This window comes from Pelobates fuscus, chromosome 2 (assembly GCF_036172605.1).
Source record: "Pelobates fuscus isolate aPelFus1 chromosome 2, aPelFus1.pri, whole genome shotgun sequence".
Taxonomy (NCBI): Eukaryota; Metazoa; Chordata; class Amphibia; order Anura; family Pelobatidae; genus Pelobates; species Pelobates fuscus.
The window spans coordinates 198,224,119-198,249,913 of NC_086318.1; the positions used below are offsets into that span (position 1 = coordinate 198,224,119).

A 25,795-nucleotide genomic window follows, 5' to 3' on the forward strand; every position below is an offset into this window, starting at 1 on the left:
TATTACTGAACATTTTTTCCTGGAAAGAATAAGAATTTAGAAGTTGATCAGCGAAGGCATAATTTTGTTCTACATTTGTCTTAACTATAAAAATGTGAAGGTTTTTGGATATGTTTAATGATATGTAAAAATGGAAAGTCTGGAATGTTCGGTCTTTTGCATTTTTCATCCACACTGCAAAAGAAAACCGCATTCTACTGCACACATTGATTTCAGGACTGTAATAGGTGGAGTTACATTTTAGATTCCAATCTGTCCATTTAATTTAAAGCTCAAATTTAACTAGAAGCATGCATATCTGTCTAGTAAGGCTTGTAAACATGACCATTGTAAGCTGCTGCTGAAAGTAAAAAATAGGTGTGCAGAAGTGTATTAAGGGATACAGTGCAACACAAAAAGCCACCCTAGTGTAATGTCACTTCTATTACACTAATACTTAGACATGAAACACAAACAAGTGATGGTACAAACAATGGTTGAGTTACCTCCAGGCAATTAAACTTTACTGTATAGTGCTGGTTATAGAGTCTGAATAACCCACAGATATAAGAACATCATGGTGTAGTATATTATCGCATTTAAGTTTTTATTTGGAAAAATGCACAATTTGTTTTAAACCTATAAGTTGGCTCTGAACTGTAGCAGCATTTCACCAAACTGCTTGTTGCTTGAATGGCTCCTCTGGTTCAGTAGTTATTCAAGGTGTCTTCAGGAAAATAACCAGGAGCAATATAATGGCATAAACTAGTTACTTTAGGTTGTTATGGTGCCAGGAGTCCTCTTGAGGTACTGACCTTTAAGAGGTTAAACTATTCTCAAAACTGTTTAACCACAAAGTTGCCTTCTGCGGCAATGTCCACTCCTCCCCTCCCCCCTCCAGGTGGCATTTGGTGCCCATTGGTACTCCATGCTTCCAAAACTGAAATATCAGAAGCCAGATGCCGTCTGGTGAGGACTAGACAACACCACTGGAGGCAACTTTGTGGTTAAACCCTTGCGGTAAGAGTGTCTCCCGGCACCATAACTTAATTTAGATACTGTGGTTTTAGTGCTTTGAGTGTCCCTTAACCCCTTAAGGATCAAACTTCTGGAATAAAAGGGAATCACGACATGTCACACATGTCATGTGTCCTTAAGGGGTTAAAACAAGTCAGCTAACTAAAAACATGATGCAAACGCTTTAGATCAAAATTAAGTTTATTAAGAAAGAAAAAGCAGCATTGACATACCATGAATAGTTTTAGTTACATATTAGTCACCGGTGTAATTCCGAGAAGCTTCATCGTATTGGCAAGTACCATCTGTACATTGTTGAAAAAGAGAAGGCGAGCCTGTAGAGAGATGTTAAAGCATTACTGGGAAAGTTTCTAAACTTGTTGCTCATGAAAGTGGGCAAGCAGAAATCAGTGCAAATATTCTTGCCGATTCCATTGTTTTCTGTGGTGACTGATCAACATATAGAACACTTTTGTATTAGAGACACTTTAAAAAATAAATCTCAGCTAGTATTTTTAGAAGAATGGTGGTGAACCACAAAAGAGGATATATGCACATTAAAGCTAATCACATAGTATATTTGTTAGTATGTGTGCTTAATGGCACTACTTTCAATTTCTGAATTGGTTTTTGATACAATCCACATTCAGACTCCAGGCACCATGACCACCACTTAAATCACTGAAATGGTCATAGTGCTTGAAGTAACTTTTTAATGTCCCCATAAGTAATTATCCACATTAGGTTTAGGAGAACTGTATCAACCAATCCATTAAAGTGACGATTGGATGAGAGTGGTAGGAGTTAGAGTGTACAGCTTTTTTAGTGTCCATTTGAGTGCAGGAGTGGACAGCTGAACCACTGTGCTCCAAAGCCAGAATGATACAGCGTGGACCATTATGGGTTTCTATAAAGTCATTTGCAAAATCAACATTGTTGAAATGAATCACAAACATGTACAGGCAATATACTGAGATCTACACCAAATGACATAGTTGGCAAAATCACACCATTAGTGTTCATAAGCTCATCAATATATCTTTTTAAATGAATGTAATTTAAGAGGCAATCAGAGTTGGAACTGACCATCCTTGGAGAGGAGGTTTGGTCCTATCATTGGTTGTAGGTGGTAGTACCATGCAAATTCCAAGGCTTTATAAGATCTGCATAGTTCAGCAGTTGAGAGTTCTACTCATTACAGAAAGGGGGGAGGGGAATAAATTAGCAGACACGCAATATGAATGAAATTACTTGGCATTCCGATAGCTGTGTCACAGCTGCTATTGGCTTGCTGGGTTTCATCATCATTAAAGGGACACTATAGTTACCAAAACAACTAGCTCAATGAAGCAGTTTTGGTGTGCAGATCATGCTGCTGCAGTCTCACTGCTCAATTTTCTGCCATTTGGGAGTTAAATCACTTTGTTTATGCAGCCCTAGTCACACCTCCCTGCATATGACTTCCAACACTTCCTGCAAAGTGTCCTCTAATGTTTACACTTCCTGTATTGAAAATACTGTTTAATTTAAAATGCCATATCTCCTGCTCTGTTAATATCTTTTTAGACCCTGCAGGAGCCTCTTGTATGTAATTAAAGTAAACTGCTCAAAAAAATAAAGGGAAAACAAAAATAACACATCCTAGATCGGAATTAATTAAATATTCTTCTGAAATACTTTGTTCTTTACATAGTTGAATGTGCTGACAACAAAATCCCACAAAAATAAAAAAATGGAAATCAAATTTTTCAACCCATGGAGGTCTGGATTTGTAGTCACACTCAAAATTAAAGTGGAAAAACACACTACAGGCTGATCCAATTTTGATGTAATGTCCTTAAAACAAGTCACAATAAGGCTCACTAGTGTGTGTGGCCTCCACATGCCTGTATGACCTCCCTACAACGCCTGTGCATGCTCCTGATGAGGTGGTGGATGGTCTCCTGAGGGATCTCCTCCCAGACCTGGACTAAAGCATCTGCCAACTCCTGGACAGTCTGTGGTGCAACGTGACGTTGGTGGATGGAGCGAGACATGATGTGCTCAATTGGATTCAGGTCTGGGGAACGGGCGGGCTAGTCCATAGCATCAATGCCTTCGTCTTGTAGGAACTGCTGACATACTCCAGCCACATGAGGTCTAGCATTGTGAGGAACCCAGGGCCAACCGCACCAGCATATGGTCTCACAAGGGGTCTGAGGATCTCATCTCGGTACCTAATGGCAGGGCTGTGCGGCCCCCCCAACGAAATGCCACCCCACACCATTACTGCCAAACTGGTCATACTGGAGGATGTTGCAGGCAGCAGAACGTTCTCCGCGGCGTCTCCAGACTCTGTGACGTCTGTCACACGTGCTCAGTGTGAACCTGCTTTCATCTGCGAAGAGCACAGGGTGCCAGTGGCGAATTTGCCAATCTTGGTGTTCTCTGGCAAATGCCAAACGTCCTGCACGGTGTTGGGCTGTAAGCACAACCCCCACCTGTGGACGTCGGGCCCTCATACCACCCTTATGGAGTCTGTTTCTGACCGTTTGAGCAGACACATGCAGATTTGTGGCCTGCTGGAGGTCATTTTGCAGGGCTCTGGCAGTGCTCCTCCTGTTCCTCCTTGCACAAAGGCGTAGGTAGCGGTCCTGCTATTAGGTTGTTGTCCTCCTACGGCCTCCTCCACGTCTCCTGATGTACTGGCCTGTCTCCTGGTAGCGCCTCCATGCTCTGGACACTGACAGACACAGCAAACCTTCTCGCCACAGCTCGCATTGATGTGCCATCCTGGATGAGCTGCACTACCTGAGCCACTTGTGTGGGTTGTAGACTCCGTCTCATGCTACCACTAGAGTGATAGCACCGCCAGCATTCAAAAGTGACCAAAACATCAGCCAGGAAGCATAGGAACTGAGAAGTGGTCTGTGGTCACCACCTGCAGAACCACTCCTTTATTGGGGGTGTCTTGCTAATTGCCTATAATTTCCACCAGTTGTCTATCCCATTTGCACAACAGCATGTGAAATTGATTGTCACTCAGTGTTTCTTCCTAAGTGGACAGTTTGATTTCACAGAAGTGTGATTGACTTGGAGTTACATTGTGTTGTTTACGTGTTCCCTTTATTTTTTTGAGCAGTGTACAATTTACAGAGCAGGAAATACAAGTTTTTAAAGTAAGTTACATCTGATTGAAGGTGAAACCAATTCTTTTCATGCAGGCTATGTGAGTCACAGTCAGTGGAGGTATGGCTACGCCTGCAGAAACAAATGGTGGAGAATTGAGTGGTGAGACTTCAGGGGCATGATATACACACCAAAACTGCTTCATTAAGCTTAAGTTGTTTTGATGACTATAGTGTCCCTTTAACTGTAGCTACTCAGCTGCAAAAACTGCCAATAATTCACAGATTTTTTTGAGAAGTAGAAAAAGCATAAACTTTACCTGTGCAATCAAATCAAATAAAAAAAATTTCACTCAGTTCAAATCAGGTTCACTCAAAAATAAACTGTTCATTCAGGTAAAAGTGTTCAAATTGACTTTACAGTACAAAACAAAATGATATATTTAACTAATTCTCTCAAGTTAAAGTCCTTACCTGAGCAACATCTGGTGTGCTTCCTTTAACTGGGAGTGCAAGATGAGCTACATTTGCTAGATGGCTGAAACATACCACCAAACACACAATGTAAGACAGACAGCAAGAAATCTACATTTTCAGTATGAGACTTAAAGGAAGTAAACTCAACTAAGTATTACGATTTCTGTAAAACTGTATGGACCAGGACATCATCAATGTCCAGCAGAATATCATGTCTGCCAATGGCTCGTAATATGTAAACACATGTTTTTCCAGAAAGCCAAAGGAGTGCTGCACACAAGTAAGTTTACGTAGGAGCTCTGTGGAGAGCTGTCCGCAGCCCACCAGGAACAACAAGAAATAGAGTTCCACAGGCGTCACAATGTAGGGTGAAGGCAAAAACTCTATTACCGTTTTTTCCAGAGTGAGATTCGTAAAGGAACTCTGCTTGTATATCATTATGTTTCCAACATATTTGTTGTTTGAGCTCTGGATATCTAAGGTGATACTCAGGAAATGCATTTCATATCGTATCTATCACAGTTTATCAAATCCTAAAAAGTTTTGCATAATATTTATATAGCAGTATGACAGAATAACTATGTCCTATAGACCTTTGAGAAGACCCAAAAAGAAAGATTATTTTCCCCTCCATGCCAACTTGGCATAGTCTTAATATAATTATTTCATATTCATGTTTTTAAAGTGGATCTGTCTTTGCATAGACCCCTAAAGGTGTCATCTATGGTTAGGGTCCGGTATCCATGGGGTGCAGTCAAAAGGTAGGTTTACTTATCTGCAGCTGTCTTTTACAGCCACCGTTGATTTCATCCGGGGGACCCTCTTCAGCTCCTGGCTCTTCACGTCTCACTATGAGCGAGATGATGTCTGAATCCCACAGCCATCACATGTGATGGCTGCTGGGTTTGGATAAAAGTTGAAGGTTGAGCTCTGTCTTTTGTTTACCTTCTATTCTTTATGGAATCTTTGGATTGCGTTGGAATTAAAATTAAAATCTAACACAGTCAGCATTTGTATTTTATAAATCTTTACAAAATACTAAGGAGTGACAGAGCTTCTTTAATTTTACAAGTTCATGGTGATTTGGTGCCATCTTGTGGCCATTCGGTGTAAGTCTTCGAGTAGCTTTTGACCATTTCGATTATCCACTAAAGGGAGAATTTAAAGTTAATTTTAAATGTAAAGTCGAAATACGCAAACTGAAGGAATTCTTTCTGTTTGGCTGTTCTGGCCTTAGATTTTAAATTCACTTTGAGTAAACACTTTACTGAATAATCCTGAAAAGCGCAAGGGTCTCCCAGGAGTATCTAGCAGTATTAATTTAGCTCTGTATATACACAAGGTAGGAAAGACAGACAGGAACACAGACCACATTACAGAAACTCCCTTTTACACAGTTGTTATTCTCTCTGGACCACATGACATGTTATCACTGACTCCTTTCCTATGCTGCCTAATGCCAGAACCTACCATTATATAAGGTGTTATACAGGAGAGTTCTGCAATGTACGCTTAATACAGGGGTGTATGCATGCCTTGATTGTACCCTTATTATAACAGTTATTCATTAAACTATATAGATATATAAGGGTGTATACGGGTCAGCCCTCCAGGATGTTTTCTCTGTGTAATACTCCTTGTTCCTGTGTTCAAGGAGTGATAATTGACATGACCTCAGACTAGTTTTCTTTCACTCTTACCAATTACTAATATTACACTTACCCTAGGCCCATGAGATAATTAACAAGGTATCTTGGCTGATAGTCGTCGAGACACTGGAGTATTACTTCATCATACCTGTGAGGGGAGAGATGTGATTTAGCAATAATCAGAACTGACTAGAACTGAAGTACAGATTTCAACCAGAGTTATAACAAGCAATCGAAAAATTGCTAATAATTGGTTATGAGAATTATTGTCAACGGATATCATTATTGATTATTTGTGTGTTCGACCGAGAAATCCCAACACATGCGCACTGCTCGATTAAGAGTGTCTGTTGGCTGCTGTGGGAGTGCACGCGCATTGTGTTTATTGCTAGGAGAGCAGTGTGTGAGTGAGTGGTACAGTGAGATAGCCAGGTGGAGATCGGGTGGGAGTGGGCTGTCACAGACTGTGTGCAGCATTAAGAATCCCCGGGTGACGTTAACTCAAACCTCCTGATCCCCAAATCCACTGGACACTGATCTGCAATGGGACAAGATGAAGGTGATCTCAAACTCTGTACATTGCATCAGCAGTGACCCACACTCACATGGCATCGACTGCACCTGATCTACACTTTGCTAACCGATGGACACTGCATCCAGATTTCATTACTTGAACTGCACTGTAACAGTCATTCAATGGCCTATGCTATAGGTACCCACACTATTCGCTCTGAACTACGCTTCACTCACTGACACACTGCATCCACAGTCCGCTCATTGAGCAATCTATCTCAGCAACCTATACTGTGTCCACAAAGCACAATAATTGATTAAATTCAAAAATAACTGGCTGATTAGTATGAAAATAGTTGTTAGTTGCAGCCCGAAGTTCAACATCTTTGACTCTAAGTCAGAGAATAACAGCCCTTGTGATTGTGGCCTTCCCAGACAGCAAACAGCTTGAGGTGTTGGGGTCTAGTTTGGCTGGTGAGCTCTGTGGCAGGAGTTGGAATCTTGTCTGGCTGGTGAGCTCTGTAGACGGCAAAAGCAGCTGATCTACCGGCCTGGAGAGGGTTGCCTGTGTGGTATCCTGCTGTGCCTCGCCTCCAGACCGGCAGGAGTTACCCCAGCCACCACCAGGAAGGCTCTATATTATAGTATATTTACAAAGGAGATAGTCTTTTACCTCGGCTCCCAAATTCATTGCAGTAAAGCCAAGATTACCTCTTCAACAGCTTCATTACACAATGCAAGGCTTATTGAAGAGATGGGAAGCAACATTTCGAATGGCATTTAATGCCATTTGTGAGTGATTCTGGCAACGCATATATGATCGCGATCTTCAACTCACCTTAACTGCAGATAAGCTGGCTTCAGATGGAGTATCAGGCAATTTTACTACCTCTGAGCCATTAATTCAGAAGGCCTGTACACCCATCCACAGTCCGGGAGGATCAATGTGTGGGCAGGGTCGATGCTACCAAAGGCGGCACAGATGGCCGTCTTAGGACACACCAGCCCGTGGGCGCAAATGTCCGGGTGACCGGCAGGAGGGAAGCACACAACGCTCCTCTACTGACAGCTATTGATTGTAGAGTGGCCGATCGCTAGTAGCTTGGCTGCCCGGCACAGACAGAGGGGGGCCAAGGAGGGAGCTCCGCTCTTTATCCTTTCTTCTGGTATAGCTCCCTTGTGTGCCCCGCAGTGGTGCCTGGGCCAGAATGTGACGTCCCAGGGCGCGTGAGGGAGCTGTACAGCCACAGGAAATGCTGGTACACAGCGGAGCGCTCTCACAGGAGCGCAGCCCAAGCTCATTGGACCCCAGGATCCACTTCAGTACTTAAGAAGGTAGGGAGACTTAGTGGAGTGTGTATGTTTTCTCTAAGACCCACGCCCCCTAATACTGTCCCTTTTACCCCCACAATGCTGCCCTAACCATACAAAATACTGCCCCAGCCCCCCAATACTGTCTCTAACAAAATAATGCGCCTATCTCCTATACTGTCCCTACAAAAATACTGCCCCTTCCCCCAACACAGTCGCTACCAAAATACTGCCCCTGTCCCCAATGCTGTCTACCAAAATACTGCCCCTGCCCCCCAATGCTGTCTGCCAAAATACTGCCCCTGCCCCCCAATGCTGTCTACCAAAATACTGCCCCTGCCCCCCAATGCTGTCTACCAAAATACTGCCCCTGCCCCCCAATGCTGTCTACCAAAATACTGCCCCTGCCCCCCAATGCTGTCTACCAAAATACTGCCCCCCCAATGCTGTCTACCAAAATACTGCCCCTGTCCCCCAATGCTGTCTACCAAAATACTGCCCCTTCCCCCCCAACACTATCGCTACCAAAATACTGCCCCTGCCCCCACCAAGATCCTGCTCCTGCCCCCAATACTGTCCCTATCCCACTGGCTTAGACAAGAAAGCTATAAAGAGTTACCTGAGAAGATGCTGCAATGTGGAAATTACAGAGGGTTCCTGCAAACAGGATATGTTGAAGTCGGTTAGATCCTTTGTTTCCCAAAGACCTTGCAGGCTATTTAAAAACAACAGATAACATCAGACACTTTGCTACGCAGATAAAGAAAGGCTACAAACATCACTTTACTCATAGCAACATCACTTTTTAATGTTTGGTTTATGATTATTATCTGCAAGTAGCCTTGAAAGATGTTGAATTGTACATTTATGTATGTTCACTGGGCAGTTGGTGAACACCAGATTGTAACATAGTATGTTGGGGTTTTCCTACCCTGCTTTAACCCCTTAAGGACACGTGACATGTGTGACATGTCATGATTCCCTTTTATTCCAGAAGTTTGGTCCTTAAGGGGTTAAAGAGTTAGACCTATATGTTTGTTTTTCAAGATTTCATTGTGTCCTGTGAAGCATTACTTAGAAAAGACAAAAAGGGAATTGGGGGCACACCATGCATTTCTCAGCAATGGTGCTGCCATAGAGACCAGAACTGATACTGTATTTTTGCGTGTGTGCTGTTCCTTAGTCTGTATTCTGTGCAGTATGTCCCCCGACATGATATTCAACAATCTATACTAAATGCTTCTCTATGCAATGCCATTTGCTGTACTACTTGTTAGTATTTGGACACTGTGTCCCCTTTACCAAGATTTGAGTAAAACATGCTTTATAACAAAATTAACCAGGCTTAACCTATAATAATTTTCCCTGATGCTGCTAACTCAATTTGCAATTTACCATGAACTAAATAAATAAAAAAGCATTGTTTTCACACTTTATTTATTCCCTGTCATTCTCTTTCATCTCAACAATGTTTTGTGTTTACAAAAGTGAGGAACATGGTCAAAAAGGGATTTTTATACTCAACAAAGTGACGTTTTATTATCAAAATTTCAGCAATCTAATATATCAAAGCAAATGAATCCTCATCTGCAAACAGAGCTCTCACCTGTGCAGCCGTGCATGCGTGTACTGCAAAAACACACCAGTGTCTCCGAAACTCTGCAGTGCCCGATCCCAGTCAAAGTGGTAATCTGACATAAGAGGCCCTTTAAAATCCTGAAATGAAAAGAAGCATCAGGAATATTCCACCAGTGACAGAAAAGGAAATTAAGCTTTATTTATTAAATATCTAGCATTATTATTATTATAACGAGGCCATGTAATTAGTGTAAAGTTATTACATTAATTTAGATTGCAAGCGATGCCCTACATCAGTCAAAATATGAACTCCAGATGTTGTCATTTGCGGAGTAAACATGAAAAATCAAAGACCATAACAGGTAGAATGTCATGTTTAGCATGAATAAGATTTTAAATTAGTTAATATCAGATGGGTCATAGAATCTCAATGCAGCCAAGTATGTTCATCATCATCTTGGTCTAAATCATATTTAATGAATCACTTTGGGAGCAGTCAAAATAGGTGTGTATTTGTACATTAAACTAAAATAATGGACATACTGTGTTATTGAAATCTGTTAGTTTAGTTAATAGTTCTAAATCTAAAAACAGTTCTAAAAAAACTAAAAAAAAAACAGGCTTCAATTCCTGGTTGTAATATTTGCTTAATTGGTTGCAGTGTTGCATAGTTTAGAGTAGAGGTTAGCCATCAGTTAAACTACATATAGTGAATTGTGAAATAAAAGGGGAGGGCTATAGATGTGCTGGCTATTTAAAAGTCTACTGGGATTTTGCTGGGCCTTCAAGAAAAAACAAAAAATAGGATTATTTACTAAAGTGAGAGTTCAAAGGAGGTTTAAATTCAAGGCCAGAGAAGCTGAACTGAAAGCACAGATGTTTAAGGTAAATTTTCCAGTTCAGTTAGTTTCACCTCAAATATGAAAATGTACTTTGAATTCACCTTGTTACTTTAACCCTGCCCTGCACAATAATAGCTTAACGTTGAACATTGTCTAGAAAAATAAAACACCATAAAATCTATACAAAATGATATTACTAAACAAAGGAATAAAATAGAACAAAAGGGGTTCATCGATTTGGCCAAGCATTCATATTTCTGAATCATTTCAATATTTGAAAATACAACGGCCTGGAGAAAAGGGAATGTCATGCTAAAGACAACAACCTTTTTTCAGATTTTTTTTTAATACCAATTTAATGGACAGTAATTAGGAGGGGGTCGTGAGCAGCAATAAAATAATGGAGAACGTGTGCTGTGATTTGACGTTGCTTTCTGATACATGAAACGTTGGGTGTTTTTTTTTATAGTCTTTCATCGCATTCACTAATTACCTGCACAATCAGAGCTGCAGCCCCAATTTTCTCTGCTGTTCTGGCTGGGTCTTCAAGGTCTTTACTTGCTATAAAGAAATACAGTGTAGTTATAATATGAAGAATTACCATGCTCAATCTCAATGGGCATGCTGGATTCTCTGATGAAATAACAGTTTTTAAAGTTATTATTACTAGATGTTATTTATAAAGCACCAAACTTAGAATAAGAGAAAAAATAGCCTGTGAAAGACAAGGGCGAGTCCAGGAAGACTCATTGAAAGAAACTCTACCCCTCAGTTTGATAATATTGTGTCATGTTTGTGTCTATTTGATAATATTGTGTCATGTCTGACCCTTACCTCGTGTGTCACTTTACCACACTTCCCCTAGAATAATCAGGGCCCTTAACACCCTCTGTTTTTGTGCATCCAACTTGTCTTGTTGCAAATGCTAGTCTGTTAATCTACCTATATTACAGTATTGTGGTATTTGCTGGAACTTTATAAATAATAATAATAATAATAATAATAATAATAATAATAATAATAATAATAATACCTGACATCTGATGCCGGACTCCTGCTATCGAAAGTAGCAGCAAGGGGGGATGGGATAACATCTTACTCTCTCCTCCCATGTTTACTGCTTCCAAACTCCGTCCTACCTCCTCCTAAACGCCATCCTGCCTCAGATATTAGATTTCAGAAGCCATACAAAAATCACAGCTCAGGGGGGCGGGGCCTGACTGCAGAAGGGAGCAGACGCATGTCGCCGATGCTCCCGCAAATCAACTCGCCTAAAGCCGATTTTTGATTACCGGAGGCAGTAAACTGGACCCCCGGTGCTCCCAAGCGTTAAGGGACATCGGGACCAACATGTCGACACCACGCAAGTGGCTCCAAGTTCCGGACCCGACCCATACAGGTTTGCAGCCTACAAGCATGGTAGCGGTGGGGGGGACGGCCGCTCCCCCACTGCCGACTCACACGGCGAGGCACAGCTGGAAACCCCGTTCCCCCCCCTATGGACCGGCGGGGGTTATCCCGGTCCCCACCGAAGCGATGCACAGGGTTACACGGAAGGCATCTGCCAAGCCGGGCTTGGGCCCCGGACGTTCCGGGCCTAGCAACACTGCAGAAGCCCCATGCCTCATGGCTCCTGCACCCGCACAAGCCACGAGCCTGGATTTAATCTTTCAGCAATTTCTAGAAAAACTGGACAGACTCTTTACATCTCCCCATGTGCCCAACGTAGGTACAGCGAGTGGGAAGGGGAATCAGGGGCGGAACGGGCCTCCTATGGGCACTACTTACCCTTCAGCGTTACAGCCAAGCACCGACCGCCATCCCGGGCCAGGGGTCACCAGGAGGCTAACTCCTCGGCATCGGCCACATCGCCGGAAGCCTAACCGCCGCTGGCGGCGACGAACCACCGAGGCTCCCCGACGCGCCCTCACAGGGAAGAACTTGACCTCTCATGGCACCCGAGTTCGTGGATCCAGGATGCAGACCCCACATGGAGCCTGGGGCCAAGGGGAGACCCGAACGCCCTCACACCCCTCCCGCACTCAACGAACACAGCCCCTCGTCGGCAGCAGACATGAACGGAGGTTTTCGCCAGGATCTGTCGGAGAGGGCAACTCACCAAGGCAGCAACCCGACCTCGATGTCTGGCCTATCCATTCAGCACTCAGAGCTGGCATAGGCTGAGCAAACCGAACTGTCTAGGACTTAAGCATACCCGGTGCCCGACTACCAGCTTGGAACACAATAGGACTGGCGATGCTCTGAATGCCACTGCTAACATGCATACTTCACTGATGTCAGACATTTCCGTTTAGACTTTGTTTTATGTTGGACGTTTAAAATGTTGAGATAGGACATGCAACAATCCTTAGTTTAACCGTATAACTATTTTAAAGAAATACTGGGCCTTCCTAGCTGCCATGTTAGCTTGGGCTGCACAACGACCTAGGGAAATGCAGTCGACAATAGTTTGCGTTCACTCTATAGCGACACTGTGGTTTATAGATTCCGTGTACACATCTTGAAATAGTATTCAGCTAGCATGTACTGATGTTACTGTCTCTACCACGTTTATTGTTTTCAGCTGGAATAAGTTGTAAATATGTGAAGCGTCCCTTAATGTGACCACCCCTTCGCCTGGCCAGCCAGTTCATGTTCCAGATAGGAAAGTCGTATGCTCAGTACAGTGTAAAACACTTAGATTCCTGTACATTAATGATCGTATTAAGCCTTTATGACCTACCTCTTACTAACATAGGATCACTAGCCTGTTATGTTCTAAGTCTTACTAAACAATCTATGGTTCAGCCTGTCTCTTTAAATCTTTAAATGGGAAAAAACGCAACTGTTTCATCTGTCATGGCATTACATGCGTAGCTGATCTAGCACTGTTAAGCAACAAGTACCTTTATTATTATTTTATTTTTATTTTATTTTATTTTATTTTTTTATTTTTAGACAATCTTTATTTATTAGGTTTTTCATTGTTATCCAATACGTCAAAGTAAAAGAGGGGTTTACAAAGGAAGCAGAGGGAGGGAAGTCAAACTGTTTCGTGTACAGAAGCGGTAATAAACTTTGCAGTTACAAAACATTGCGTATTTTCATGTGTACACACCTCGACTAGAATCAACAAATAGACTCCTGCATAGAACACGGGATATGCCTGATGGGCCCTAGTGGCCTCCTCACTCCGCTTCGTTTACATAAATTCTAACTGAAGTCAGTGTTTATTCTTCTCTTAGGTTGTCTGATCGCGCCTGTCAGTGCTGGGTCTCTCACCCTTCTGAATCTCTCATGTAAGATGTATTGAACGTGCGCAACTGCGCTGCTGGGTTGTGTGTAGCTCGTCTTCGTCTTCCCCTCTAGGGGGGGAGGGGGGGGGGGGGGGGTCAGGTCGGGTGGGTGAGTCTAAGTGGTCGGGGTCAGGTCGGGTAGGTGAGTCTGAGTGTTCAATGCCCCCTGTCCGAACTTGTCCATGTCAATGTGATGCCTAGTGGTAAGAGTAGAAACCTTGACCCCGATTACTCGAGAGTGGCCGTGTAAGTCCACCGTCTCGTCTCGTTATATTATGTCCGTGGCCGAAGCTTAGTCTTAGGGTCTTGAGGCGGAGGGACTGTCTTATGGACGGGGTGAGTATAAGGCCGAGGAGGAGGGCTAGGGGGGGGGGGGGGGGGGAGAGTCGGCAACAGCGGGGAGGTATCCGGCGATGGGTCCGCCCGCGTCACCCCGGCATAAAGCCCAACAACTCGTGTCTTCACTAGCTCCCGTCTATTCGGTCCCCCGTCCCCGGCCACCCGCCGGCACACGGCCCGTGTACGCAATCCAGGGTGCCCAGAGTCTGGCGCACTTTTCCGCCGTCCCCCTGAGGTCAGCTGTGAGGCTCTCCATACTGTATATTTCTTCTACCGCCTCCATCCAGTTAGCTATGGTTGGGGCTATTGTGGTTTTCCAGCGAGTGGGGATTAGGCTCTTGGCTGCGTTTAGGAAGTGTCGCGTAAGAGATCTCTTGTATGCTCCCAGGGGCATCGCGGAGTGGTGTAGTAGCATCGGCAGGGGTTGCAATGGTATGTCCGAATCCAGTATCTCCCGGAGTTTCTCGTGGACTTGTCGCCAGAATGCCTCGATGGGAGGGCAGGACCACCAGATGTGTAGGTCCGTGCCTTCGTCTGTCCCGCACCTCCAGCATGTAGCCGCCGGTAGCAACCCCATCTGATATAGCCTATGGGGGGTCCGATACCAGTTCGTCATGAGCTTGTAGTTGGTCTCTTGGAGTTTCGCACTGGACGTGCCTTGATGAGAGAGGATGTGTATCTTCTCCCAGTCTGCCTCCGAGAGGACCGTGCCCGTGCTTTGTTCCCATTTAGATTGGTATCGCGCAGTGGGGAGTCTGGCAGCCTGTATTAACATAGAGTATAGCGTGGAAATTCCTCGTGGTAAGTGTCGTTCCTCCGTACAGAGGGTCTCAAAGCCCGTCTTTTTTCTGAGTAGTAGTTGCTTACCCGGTAGGGTGCTGTGGTAGTGCTGGATCTGTAGGTAACGAAACCGGGTGAGCCCTGTTGGGGGGGCTGAGGTGGTTAGAGTCTCTAGCGGTTTTAGGCGAGTTCCCGCGCACCATTCGCCCAGATATGGAGTGTTCAGGTCAGTCAAGACGGCAATGTCCCTGGGGGCCAGTCCGCCTCCAATCTCCGGATTATGGATCACTGGGGTCAACGGGCTTGGATTAGTGGTGAGGTCAAGTTTGTACCGTATAGACGCCCAGATCTGTAGAGTAGCTCCAATAAGTGGGTGTGAGCGAATCTCAGTTGCCTGCGCGGGCCTCGGCAGCCAGGTTGCCCATGGTAGACGTTCCCCGGAGGCTGCTCGTTCCAACCCTACCCATTGCTTATCCGTGTCTGGCACGTGCCAGTCTATCATCCTGAGGAGATGCGCCGCCTGGTAGTAGGCTTGAATCGAGGGTAGTGCTACCCCTCCCTGGCGCTTTGGCCTGATCAAGTGCGTGTATCTAAGTCTAGCTACTCCTGAAGCCCACACGAAGCGACTGATTGCCGTGGATATCTCGGTGAAGAAGTTTTTGGGAATATAGATGGGGATCGTCTGAAATAGGTACAGGAGGCGCGGCAAGAGGTTCATCTTGACCGCGTTTATTCTCCCGAACCAGGATATGCAGGACCCTCCCCATCTTTTCATGTCCGTGGCCAGTGTCCTCAGGAGGGGGAGGAAGTTTTCAGCGTAGAGCTTTGTCATGTCCCTCGTCAGCCAGATGCCAAGGTATTTAATGCGTTGCGTACACCATCGGAAAGGGAAGTTAGCTTTCAGTTGGGTTGTTAGGTCGGGGGGGAGCACCAGGGGTAGTGCCTCGGATTTCTCTGTGTTCAGGCGCAGGTTGGAGAGCGCCCCGTACTTATGAAAGGCCTGCAGCAGATTGGGGAGCGTTATTATCGGGTTACCAATAAAGAAAAGCAGGTCATCCGCATAGGCGGCTACTTTGTGTTCCATGTTAGCCACTTTAATTCCCGTAATGCCCCCATCCCGTCTGACCGCCGCTAGAAAGGGCTCCAGCGTGAGGGCAAACAGGAGGGGGGACAGGGGGCACCCTTGTCGCGTGCCATTGTTGATGGAGAATGCAGGGGATAGCGCTCCGTTTATCCTCAGGCGGGCCTTCGGGGATGTATACAGGGCCGCTATCCAGGAGCGAATGTTTGGGCCGAAACCCATATTCCGGAGGGTTTCTTCCATGAACTGCCAGTCGACTCTATCAAAAGCCTTCTCGGCGTCAGTGGAGAGTAGGAGGCCCCCCCGGGAGGAGGACGTAGCGGAATGAATTATGTTGAGGGCTCGGGTCGTATTGTCCTTCGCCTCCCGTCCCGGAATGAAGCCCGTCTGGTCCGGGTGAACCAGGTCCGGCGCCACTCCCCCCACGCGGCGGGCCAGAATCTTTGTGAAGAGCTTGAGGTCCGCGTTGAGGAGGGAGATAGGTCTATAACTGGCGCAGGACGTGGGGTCCTTACCCTCTTTCGGGATCACCGCTACTGTAGCCATCAAGGTGTCCTCCGGGAACCTCCCACCCTCCAGCACCGAGTTAAGGCTCGTCAGCAGTTCAGGCAGGAGCTGTTCCTCGAATGTCCGCAGGTATGCCACCGGGAAGCCGTCCGGGCCCGGGGCTTTGTTCGTCTTTGCCGCCTTAAGGGCGCCTTTGAGCTCTTCCAGGGTTATTGGGGCGTCTAGGTCCTCGGTTTGTGTCTGCGTAAGCCTCCGGGTGAGGTGATGTTCCAAGTATTCCTGGATATCGGCCCGTCTCCGTTGGACCGCCTCCGCATCGTTCCCTTTCGGTAGGTTGTACAGTTTCGAGTAGAATTCCCTGAATTCGTTCATGATGGCTTCTGGCTTCCGTTCGGGGGGTGAATTAGTCTTTTGCAGGACTGTAATGTTGGACCGTCTCCTTTTCTTACGAAGCATGCGGGCCAGCAGGCGTCCGCATTTGTTCGAATTTTCGTAGAAGAATCTCCGGGACCTGCGGAGCGTGTGCGTCAAGTTTCGTGACAGCAGGGCACGGAGGTTCCTCCTCGCCTCTAGCAGGGGGCGGAGATTATCCGCCGTCGGATCGGCTCTGTGTGTTTTTTCGAGTTGCGCTGCGAGTTCGTGTAGGTCCTTCAGTGCAAGATTTTGTTCTCGTTTGCGTCTCGTGCAGGTCTTTATAAAGTGGCCGCGTAGGACACATTTGTGGGCTTCCCATCTCACTTGAGGGGAGGTATCCGAAGCTGGGTTCTCCAAGAAGTAGCGCCGAATGACCTCTCTCGTATCCGTACATACTACTGGGTCCCCGAGCACCTGTTCATTCAACCTCCATTGTCTGTTTCTGGGTTTAAACAGGGGAGAGCGTAGCGAGGCTAGAACTGGGGCATGGTCCGACCATATCGTCGTCTGGATGTCGCAGGACATAAGGAGGTGCAAATATTCCTGGGAAATCAGGATATAATCCAGGCGGCTATGGCCAAGGTGGACCTGTGAGTAGAACGAGAAGTCCTTATCGTCAGGGTGGAGTACTCTCCAGGTGTCTGCCAGTCCCGCGTCTCGTAAGACCTTCCCGATCGTCCGGATACAGAGCCCGGAGTGTGAGCTGCAGCCTCTAGAGGTGTCGAGTCTGGGGTCTAACGGAACGTTAATGTCACCGGCAACGATGAGCAGGCCCTCCCGGAACTGTTCTAATAGTTGGAGGGTCTTAGAGAGGAATCGGTGTTGTCCCGTATTCGGGGCGTAGAGTGATGCCATTGTGTATTTCTTATCGGCAATCGTGCCCTTAAGAAATAAGTAGCGCCCGTTAGGGTCGATTTTCGAGTCCGTGCAACAGAACGGAATGTGTTGGGCGAAAAGGATTGCCACTCCTGCCCTTTTTGCCGACTGGTGGTTTGCGAAATACCCAGTTGGGAACCTCGGGTCCCCCAGGGAGGGGGGGGCAGTACCCTTAAAGTGGGTCTCCTGGAGGAATGCTATAGAGGCCCTCGCCGCCCACAGGGACCGAAGCAGGTGGGACCTCCTTTCCGGGGTGTTCAGACCTCTCACATTGTTGGTCCAGAGCCGCAGGGGGGCCGGGTCAAAACCACCACCCGAACGCCCCGCCATAGCCGACAGGGGGGGGTAGGGGGAGTCCGTAGGGTCGGGAGGTAGGTCAGTAAGTAGCGGATATCCCGCTATCCGGATTAGTTGGACTTGACTGTGTGGGAGGTGTCCGACAGGTCTGAGTCCCCAGTCCCTTTAAATAACTCAGTCACCCGCGGTCCTCCCGTCCGTTACCCTCAGTCTGTCCGCGGGGTCGTAGGCGTGATCCGTACAGGTAGAGTCAGTGCACTCTGTGCAAGGCGCGGTGAGACAACTAGTATGTGTAAGACATAACGTCCGGCCCTCGGCCGTTCTAACATGAGCAAAACAAGCATAAGCAAAACTAACACCATATCTGATACTAAGGTCTGGGTCGGCATCTGGTTTCAACTGGTCTTTAACATGGTAGGGGGTCTAACTCTCATCTAACTGACCAATACTCAAAGCCCCTCTCCCCGGGCACCTAGGCCCAACGTGTTTAGCGGAACCCAGTGGAACACATCATACATCCCCACCTCCCCCCAACCCCAGCCGCCCCCCCGAGGGCAGCCAAGCCCGGAGGTTTAGTCTGTTCTCTCGAGTCCAATCAGGCCCATGCCCTCCAAGGACCCGTCCCCCACCCAAATCCCGGGAGGGTCTAACGTTTAATCTGTTTGCTTACCCTGATAATCCACGGGGGGGGGGGGAGGGGGGGGGAGGGGGGGGGAAGAGAGCGGGTACAGTTCCCTGAGAGCGTCCCAAAGTTCGTTGCAAGGCATTTCTGCACGGGGCGGGGGGGGGGGGGGGGGAGCGGTAGCAGAGTCACCTGTGGCCAGCGTCCGAGGTTTATTCCCCCCTCCCAACCTACAGACTATTGCCCGCTATGGTCAACCACGATGCCCACCCCAGGTACCTCAATAGTAGGCCGTGTCTATTCTCCATCAGGATGTCACTCTTCGGATCCTGTCGGGCCGCCGAGCATCCGGGCTGGGGATTCTCTTATGCTCCGTGCGTCCGGCGGTGGGCTGCTCGTTGCTCGTCTCCGGTTAGGGGCCAGCGGCGTTTCCAGCAGCCAGTTACGGGTGCGCACGTGGGGTAGTCGCAGTGCTCGCAATGTGGGGGCCACATCATCAGGCCAGCGGATGTGCAGCCAGGTGTTGCCCTGTCGTATCTGCAGGCTGAAGGGGAAGCCCCAGCGGTAGGGCACATTCTTCTCTCGCAGCATGGCCGTTATGGGCCGTAGTGCTCTCCTCGCGTCTAAGGTCAGGCTAGAGAGGTCCTGGAACAGTGCCACGTTTGCTCCCTGGAACATTATATTATCGGAGCCCCTAGTGGCCGCCATTAGTGCGTCTTTCAGGCTATAGGCGTGGAGGCAGCATAGCACATCCCTGGGTTTCCCATCTTGCCGTGGGGGGCCCAGGGCTCTGTGAATCCGGTCAAATTGGATTGTCTCAGGGCAATTGCGGCCTAATATCTGCCTGAATAGGGCCTGTACTTTTTCTGGCAGTGGGGTTGAGTCCGGTTCCGGTAGTCCGCGGATGCGTATGTTTTGGCGGCGGCTCCGGTTTTCTAAGTGCTCTACTTGTCGCCTCAGTGTTAATAGCAGGTTCCCCTGCCTAGTGGTGGCTATCTCGGCCGACCTGTGTTGGGATCGGTTGGCCTCAGCTTCCGTCTCTAGTGCTTCCACCCGTACCTCCACTGCTGTCAGCTCGGAGCGCATGGCGGTTATCTCCTCACGCATGGCTGCTCGGAATTCTTTCAGCATTGCAGTGGAGTCCGTCTTCGTGAGCATGCTGGACGAGATCCGGGTAAGTTCTTGCCGAATCATAGTTAATGCGTCCATCTGGTCTCCGTCTTCGGAGGGGACTCCCGCGTTTTCCACCTCGGGGGAGGCCGACGCCATCTTAGTGCTCGGCCCGGCGGAGCGAGAATCAGACGGCGTGGAAACAAAGTCGTCCAGGGTACCTCTACTGCTCCTCGGGGAACCGGTGTTGGGGGTCCCCAGAAGCAGGTGTCGCTTAGTTCTCACCATTTAGGGCTCGTTTGCAGGCTTAGATAGCTGTGAATATAGGCCGAGGGCACGGAGCTCACCGACTACACGTCTGCTCCCATGCACGGTCCGGCCACGCCCCCTATTTTTATTTTATTAACCAAGCTTGTATTAATCTGTTTACATGACGTTTCTAAAAACAAAAATATGGCAGTCTTTCTTAGAGGTGTATTGTTCACTATCTTGTTATCGTCAACTCGTGTTCCCTCACAATGCCTCCTCTTTCTTTTCTGTACCCCATATTGCATATGCCATAATAAAAGAAATATTTACAAAAAAAAAAATCACAGCTCAATCTATCAAATCCATCCCTTTAGATTTTCTACATTATGAGGATTTATCCCTGTTCAGGGATTTATATAGTACAAGCCAAGGTGTTTATTTTTGCCATAGTATGTGTGTCTGATACCTAACACCCGACTCCCATTACCTGAGGTAGGACGGAATTAGCGAGGAGGGAGTATGGCGTTTCATTGGATAACTGACTGAGATTAAGAGGAGGAAAGGGCAAGATGGTTTAGTGGAAAAAAGAGGAAGTATGTCCAAAAATGTATACTGTACCCCTGAGTGCCAAATGAGAATCAGCCTCACCTCCGGTAAAGACTAACAATTTTTGACATACTGTATCAATATTCTATTTGCTACTTTTAGATTGATGATCTTCCCTAACATTGAATCTGCATGGCATTCAATGTGCACGGTAAGTTTACAATATGGAATAAGATTCTACATTTAAGTACATTTTTGTACCTGGTTTATCGGCAGGTTTCCATGAAAGAAACACATTTTAGCTAATGCTACATAATGCATACCATTCAGGTCCTATGAACAGTCTGATAGGTAAACAGTTTCTGATCTTTCAGATACAAGACAGAGAAAGTCTTACTGCTGGTTGCTGCCATATTTTGCAGCATCCTTGTGCGAGCTTCATCCAAGACATCTTCAAGAAAAATCACATCTCCTTTTCGAGTCTTCATCCCCTGTACTCGCCCAAAAGGGACATGATGACATCTAAAATGAAAACAATTTAATGTTTCAATGCACAGCTCTTAATATTTTAGCAGTGGCCAAGAACTAATTTTTCATATTAAATATAAATCCTATTATTCAGCACCTTTGGTGTCCAAGCAGGTAAAGAATGCTCTCAATATTTCATACAAACATGTACATTGCATGGGATAAATATCCATTATATAACATATCTGTAATGTAGTCTGCACTAATACTTAATTTGTAACACCCTTATTTCACAGGTACACGACAGATTAAGTGAAATAATAAAAATATTCTCTGACATATTAGAGAAACCGCCCCGATTAATCTTATTAAAAATAAAAACACGCACAATTAAGCAACTGGCTCAGCTATATCATAGAGTAAGATGGTTCAAATTGAGTTAGTTGCATAAATAAATATGAAAGAATAAGAAAAGAAAGAAAAACACTTTATGTTCACCATGTGTAGAAAAATTACATGTCAAAAGATACTCACCGAATTGAATGCTTTTCCCCAAGGATCTCCAAAATCTTGAACAGGTGCTGAAAATGTGTTTGCTGGCTTTTGTCTGTCTTCAAATAAAAATATATTTAATTCCAGTATCTGGTTGTTTTTTCAACTTATTACTTTAGTATCGCTTAGCTAAAGGTCGTGCACAGATCACATATTTTCTTCATAATAGTTGAAATAATTCAGGGATCGGATCAACTTGGCATTCATTTTTTAAAGTTGTTCTGGTTCCTCCAGGGCCTCTTTCTCGGTGCCGCCATATTAAAGAATCTAAGATGGCAGCACCCAGAAATAATACCTTCCTTTCTTTCCTGACCATGAAATCATGCACGTGCCCAGGGGACCCAGTGGCATCCGCTAACCTCAGCATTAACTCGTGGTTGTAGTAGGGAGGTAGATAGAGAAGAATATGGCCAATGACAAAGTTGACAACGGCTGTGGAGCTTGACTAAAGTTGTCTTTTGTCAACTTTAGTTAACCTTCAGGTTATACATAAAGAAGGGTAGTCCATATGTATAACTGAAAATATGTTTAAAAAAAAAAAAGCAGCCATGTTAGGAAGGGAGTTGGGACATGCATAGTTAAAAAAAAAAATAAAAAAAAAAAAAAAATTACCATTCGCTTTAAGACCCAGGTTTTTTTTTTAAAGTGAAATGAGAATCAAATTTTAAAATTTAGGCAAGAAAAAACAAGCTGTAACTAGGATTGATTTTAATTTTTTTCCAAATAGCTATTTTTGCTATTTTATTTTCCATGCACTATAATTTTGTGTTTAGTCAATAATTATCATAGTAAATTTTGTAATAATCATATTTGCCTACACATACATTTTTAAACAATGCAGACCCCCCCCCCCCCCCCCAGAAAAAACAAAATAACCAACAAATTGATGACAGATCTGTTTTGAGTGGACAGTTTACTTTAAAAATATTTAAAGCAACAGACTACACTTTATAGCTATCTTGGTCTGCTTGACAAACTGATTAAACAAAAGGGGAGCAGCGATAGTACCTTAGCACCATAACCACTTCAATACGCTAGTTTGAGCAGGGTCCTCTTCAACCGATCGTTCCTGTTTTCTTGTAATTGTCCTATTTATAGATTTATAGTTAAATCCCCCCTCTCATAATATTGTAAAGCGCTACGGAATCTATTGGCGATATATAAATGGCAACCATAATAATACGCAGAAGTGGTTATGGTACATATAGTCCCTTCAGGGGCAATACACTAACACTAAAGCATAATTTCCTTTTAATAAATATTCTAGTGTCACATGCATTGCTGTTTAAAGGGTTTAATGCCTAAAAACAGAAATAATTTCATATATTTGGCTTATTCACTACACAATGTAGACAACTAAACACTAAATGTTATAACATAGGTTAAAAAAAACAGAAAATATGCCAACATGGGACTACTGCAGTGCTGGAGAATCTATTTTTACCTAAATGGTTTTCAAATCACTTTAATTTGGTATTTTGTGATAAGCCCCACAGGGTTTTTATTTTCAACTAAATGCTGCTTCAATAAATTCTCAGAATAGCAGATTTTAGGACAAATTGTAAGTGTTTAAACAATAATTTCTAGGATATATTTAGAAAAACTGATATTTTTTTTTAGCAGTTCTCACTATTTTTTTTGTAGTTTGGGACCAGGAAGAGAAGACTGCAGTCACTGCAGCCAAAAAACAAACTGAACCTGCAGGCTGCAACATTCCCCGTACAGTGAACAAACAGCTGCTAACCAGCGCTCCAAACAAAAAGGCTCTAACCCTCACCTCTCCCAGAGTGTATTGATTATTACACAATTAAAGTCAAATGAAAATAAATGGCGTACAAGACTATACTAATCTTTAGCAGCAGTGTAATTATCTCTCACCGCTTGAATGAGATTACATACCACATAGATCATTTCATCAAAATCATATTTCTCTTTTCGATCAATTGCAGCTGCCACGTCTCTGGAAATAAATACACATTTTACAATAAATAAATAAAACAACAACTAAATAAAGTACATATATTTTACGTAAATGTATGGAACAGGCATTGACTCTCTGTCACTGGCATAGAAAAAGATTATTTTTTAATAATTATTTTTTTTAAATATATTTTTTCTGCACGAAATATACCAGACAAATACAAGTCAAGCTGAAACAATAAAAGCATTACAGCGAAGGACATTTCACTCTTAGATAGAGGTTATGCCATCAATATGAACAACAATCATAACAGAAAATTGTCAGAAGAACCACGCACAATCCAGGATAGAGCACACCATCGGACATTGCACTAAAACATGGGCTAAGCCGAAATGGCTAAGCCAGATTTTAAAAAAAGAGAGGCGACAACGCCATGAGTGAGGGGAGAGAGTCCAGGGTTCTAGAGGGAAATGACAAGGTTACTAGAGCCTCTCTAGGGCTGAATTAGAGAGTAGCAATGCTATCGAGATTAGCTCTCACAGCGAATATGCATATACTTGGGAAAGCCAGTCTCCAGTGACCAAAATTATATTCTCTTCAACCCCTTTCTCTATCAAATTCTATTCTTTACTCTCTTTTTTAGCATACATTATTTGAAACAGGATAATAGAGCATTTAACCAGGAAAGGTACTTTTAGTTTTCATTAGTTTTTAAGTTAGCCCTATGGATTAAATATTATCACCCAAATGAAAAGTACACAATGTATCAATGTTGGATGATGGAAAGGATGAGAAAATGCTTATAGAAATCAAAGCTACGAATCTTTCAGTGGGTTGTGCTCATTCTGAACACTCACCAGCATAAATACACAATTGTATACTATTTCTTCATCCTTTAATAGAAATATATACAGAAATGAACCACTCGCTGACAATTGTTTTTAGACATGGCATATGAAAAATATAATTTCTGTCATATACAGGAGTGATGCAAACAGATACATAAAAATGATAACATATCTGTATAATACAAGACACAGCAGGTTGGTCTTCAGTGTAGTCACTTTGTACCATATCTCATGACATTCCAGTGAAGAAACAACTTAACTACACATTGTGACTTTTTCTAAGCTAACCAACACTCCTTGTTCATACTGAGGTCAGTAAGTGTTGCATCGCTTGGTACGTTCGCTAACACAAAATAATTCAACATCCAACTTAGCAAAACAAAAATGTCAGTAGATGTCTGACACACATGGCAAACCTTTGATGGTGCAAGATGTTGTACCTGGTTATATACAGCGATGTTCCATCACTCCGCACCACAGTTTTGTAAGTTGACATGTCCTGTCCTTCGGAGACGTCTACCACCCCAGTGCCATTCCTACAATACACACATAAATGCCAGTCAAGTACTTGCATGGGCTAGGAAATCATAGATTCCCCACTAAAGTATATGAGAGTGTGCTAAATGTGTTTAACTTGTCACATTTAACTACAACTCTTATCTTCCATGGAGGTCATCAAAGATAATGGAAGCTGTAGTCTAAATATTTAAGCACTGCAATTGCACAGCTGTATTTTAATGGCAAAACTCTTATGTATAAGGACCTGGAGGTCTAAAATGCGTTGGGTATTGGGTATTCTTGCGGTGTCATTTGCTGCGACATTTTTCCAACTTTTTTGCATTGTATTTTAAAGTCATATAGACTTTGGCACCTATTCTTTTCCATAACCTACAAATAATTCTGAAAACATTATTAATATAAAAAGATCACTTTACATTATTACATTTCCTCACTCTGAAAGTGACTAAATCAATAATAAAAAAAAAGTTAACAAAATTGAAATGCTAACACAACTTACTCCATTTCCTTTAGAACTCCTCGGTTTCTGAGCATTTGCAGGACATGCTGGGATTTTTCTCTGTAAAATGACTCACCAGAATATTCTTCAAAATGAATGCCAAGCCTCTGAAAAGAGCAGCCTGAAATTATCACTGTAAGCATCATCAGCTCTACTTAATAGTCATCCGATAGCTGTTACTAGGTGACAAGTAACAACACGGTGTATAAAGTCACCCTACCATTAAAGCAGGTTAATCTGAAGAAAGATGATGTGTTAGAAAAATAATAGAATTTAGAAAATTAAGAACAGATAGAATCAAAACAAATGTGACTAGAGCACATTTAAGAAAAGGTACAGACAGGGCTCTTATATTTAGGTTAAGCTTCTAAATGGAGAGTGGAATACAAACGGAGCTT

At 44.5% G+C, this 25,795-nt stretch overlaps 1 protein-coding gene across 2 annotated transcripts in view; it reads right to left on the reverse strand.

Moving 5' to 3' along the window:
• Positions 1-1,008: 1,008 nt before the first annotated feature.
• Positions 1,009-25,795, reverse strand: part of RARS2 (arginyl-tRNA synthetase 2, mitochondrial) — a 45,083-nt gene continuing 20,296 nt past the window's right edge. For both annotated transcript variants that reach the window (XM_063443080.1, XM_063443078.1), the window contains exons 10-21: positions 25,398-25,504; positions 24,820-24,915; positions 23,510-23,570; positions 21,593-21,669; positions 20,988-21,112; positions 10,967-11,034; positions 9,660-9,769; positions 8,673-8,768; positions 6,303-6,377; positions 4,578-4,641; positions 1,148-1,331; positions 1,009-1,071 (exon numbers count right to left, since the gene is read on the reverse strand). In XM_063443080.1, the coding sequence (XP_063299150.1) occupies positions 1,245-1,331; positions 4,578-4,641; positions 6,303-6,377; positions 8,673-8,768; positions 9,660-9,769; positions 10,967-11,034; positions 20,988-21,112; positions 21,593-21,669; positions 23,510-23,570; positions 24,820-24,915; positions 25,398-25,504 (966 nt within the window). In that variant the 3' untranslated portion in view covers positions 1,009-1,071; positions 1,148-1,244. The remainder of the gene's footprint in view (positions 1,072-1,147; positions 1,332-4,577; positions 4,642-6,302; positions 6,378-8,672; positions 8,769-9,659; positions 9,770-10,966; positions 11,035-20,987; positions 21,113-21,592; positions 21,670-23,509; positions 23,571-24,819; positions 24,916-25,397; positions 25,505-25,795) is intronic.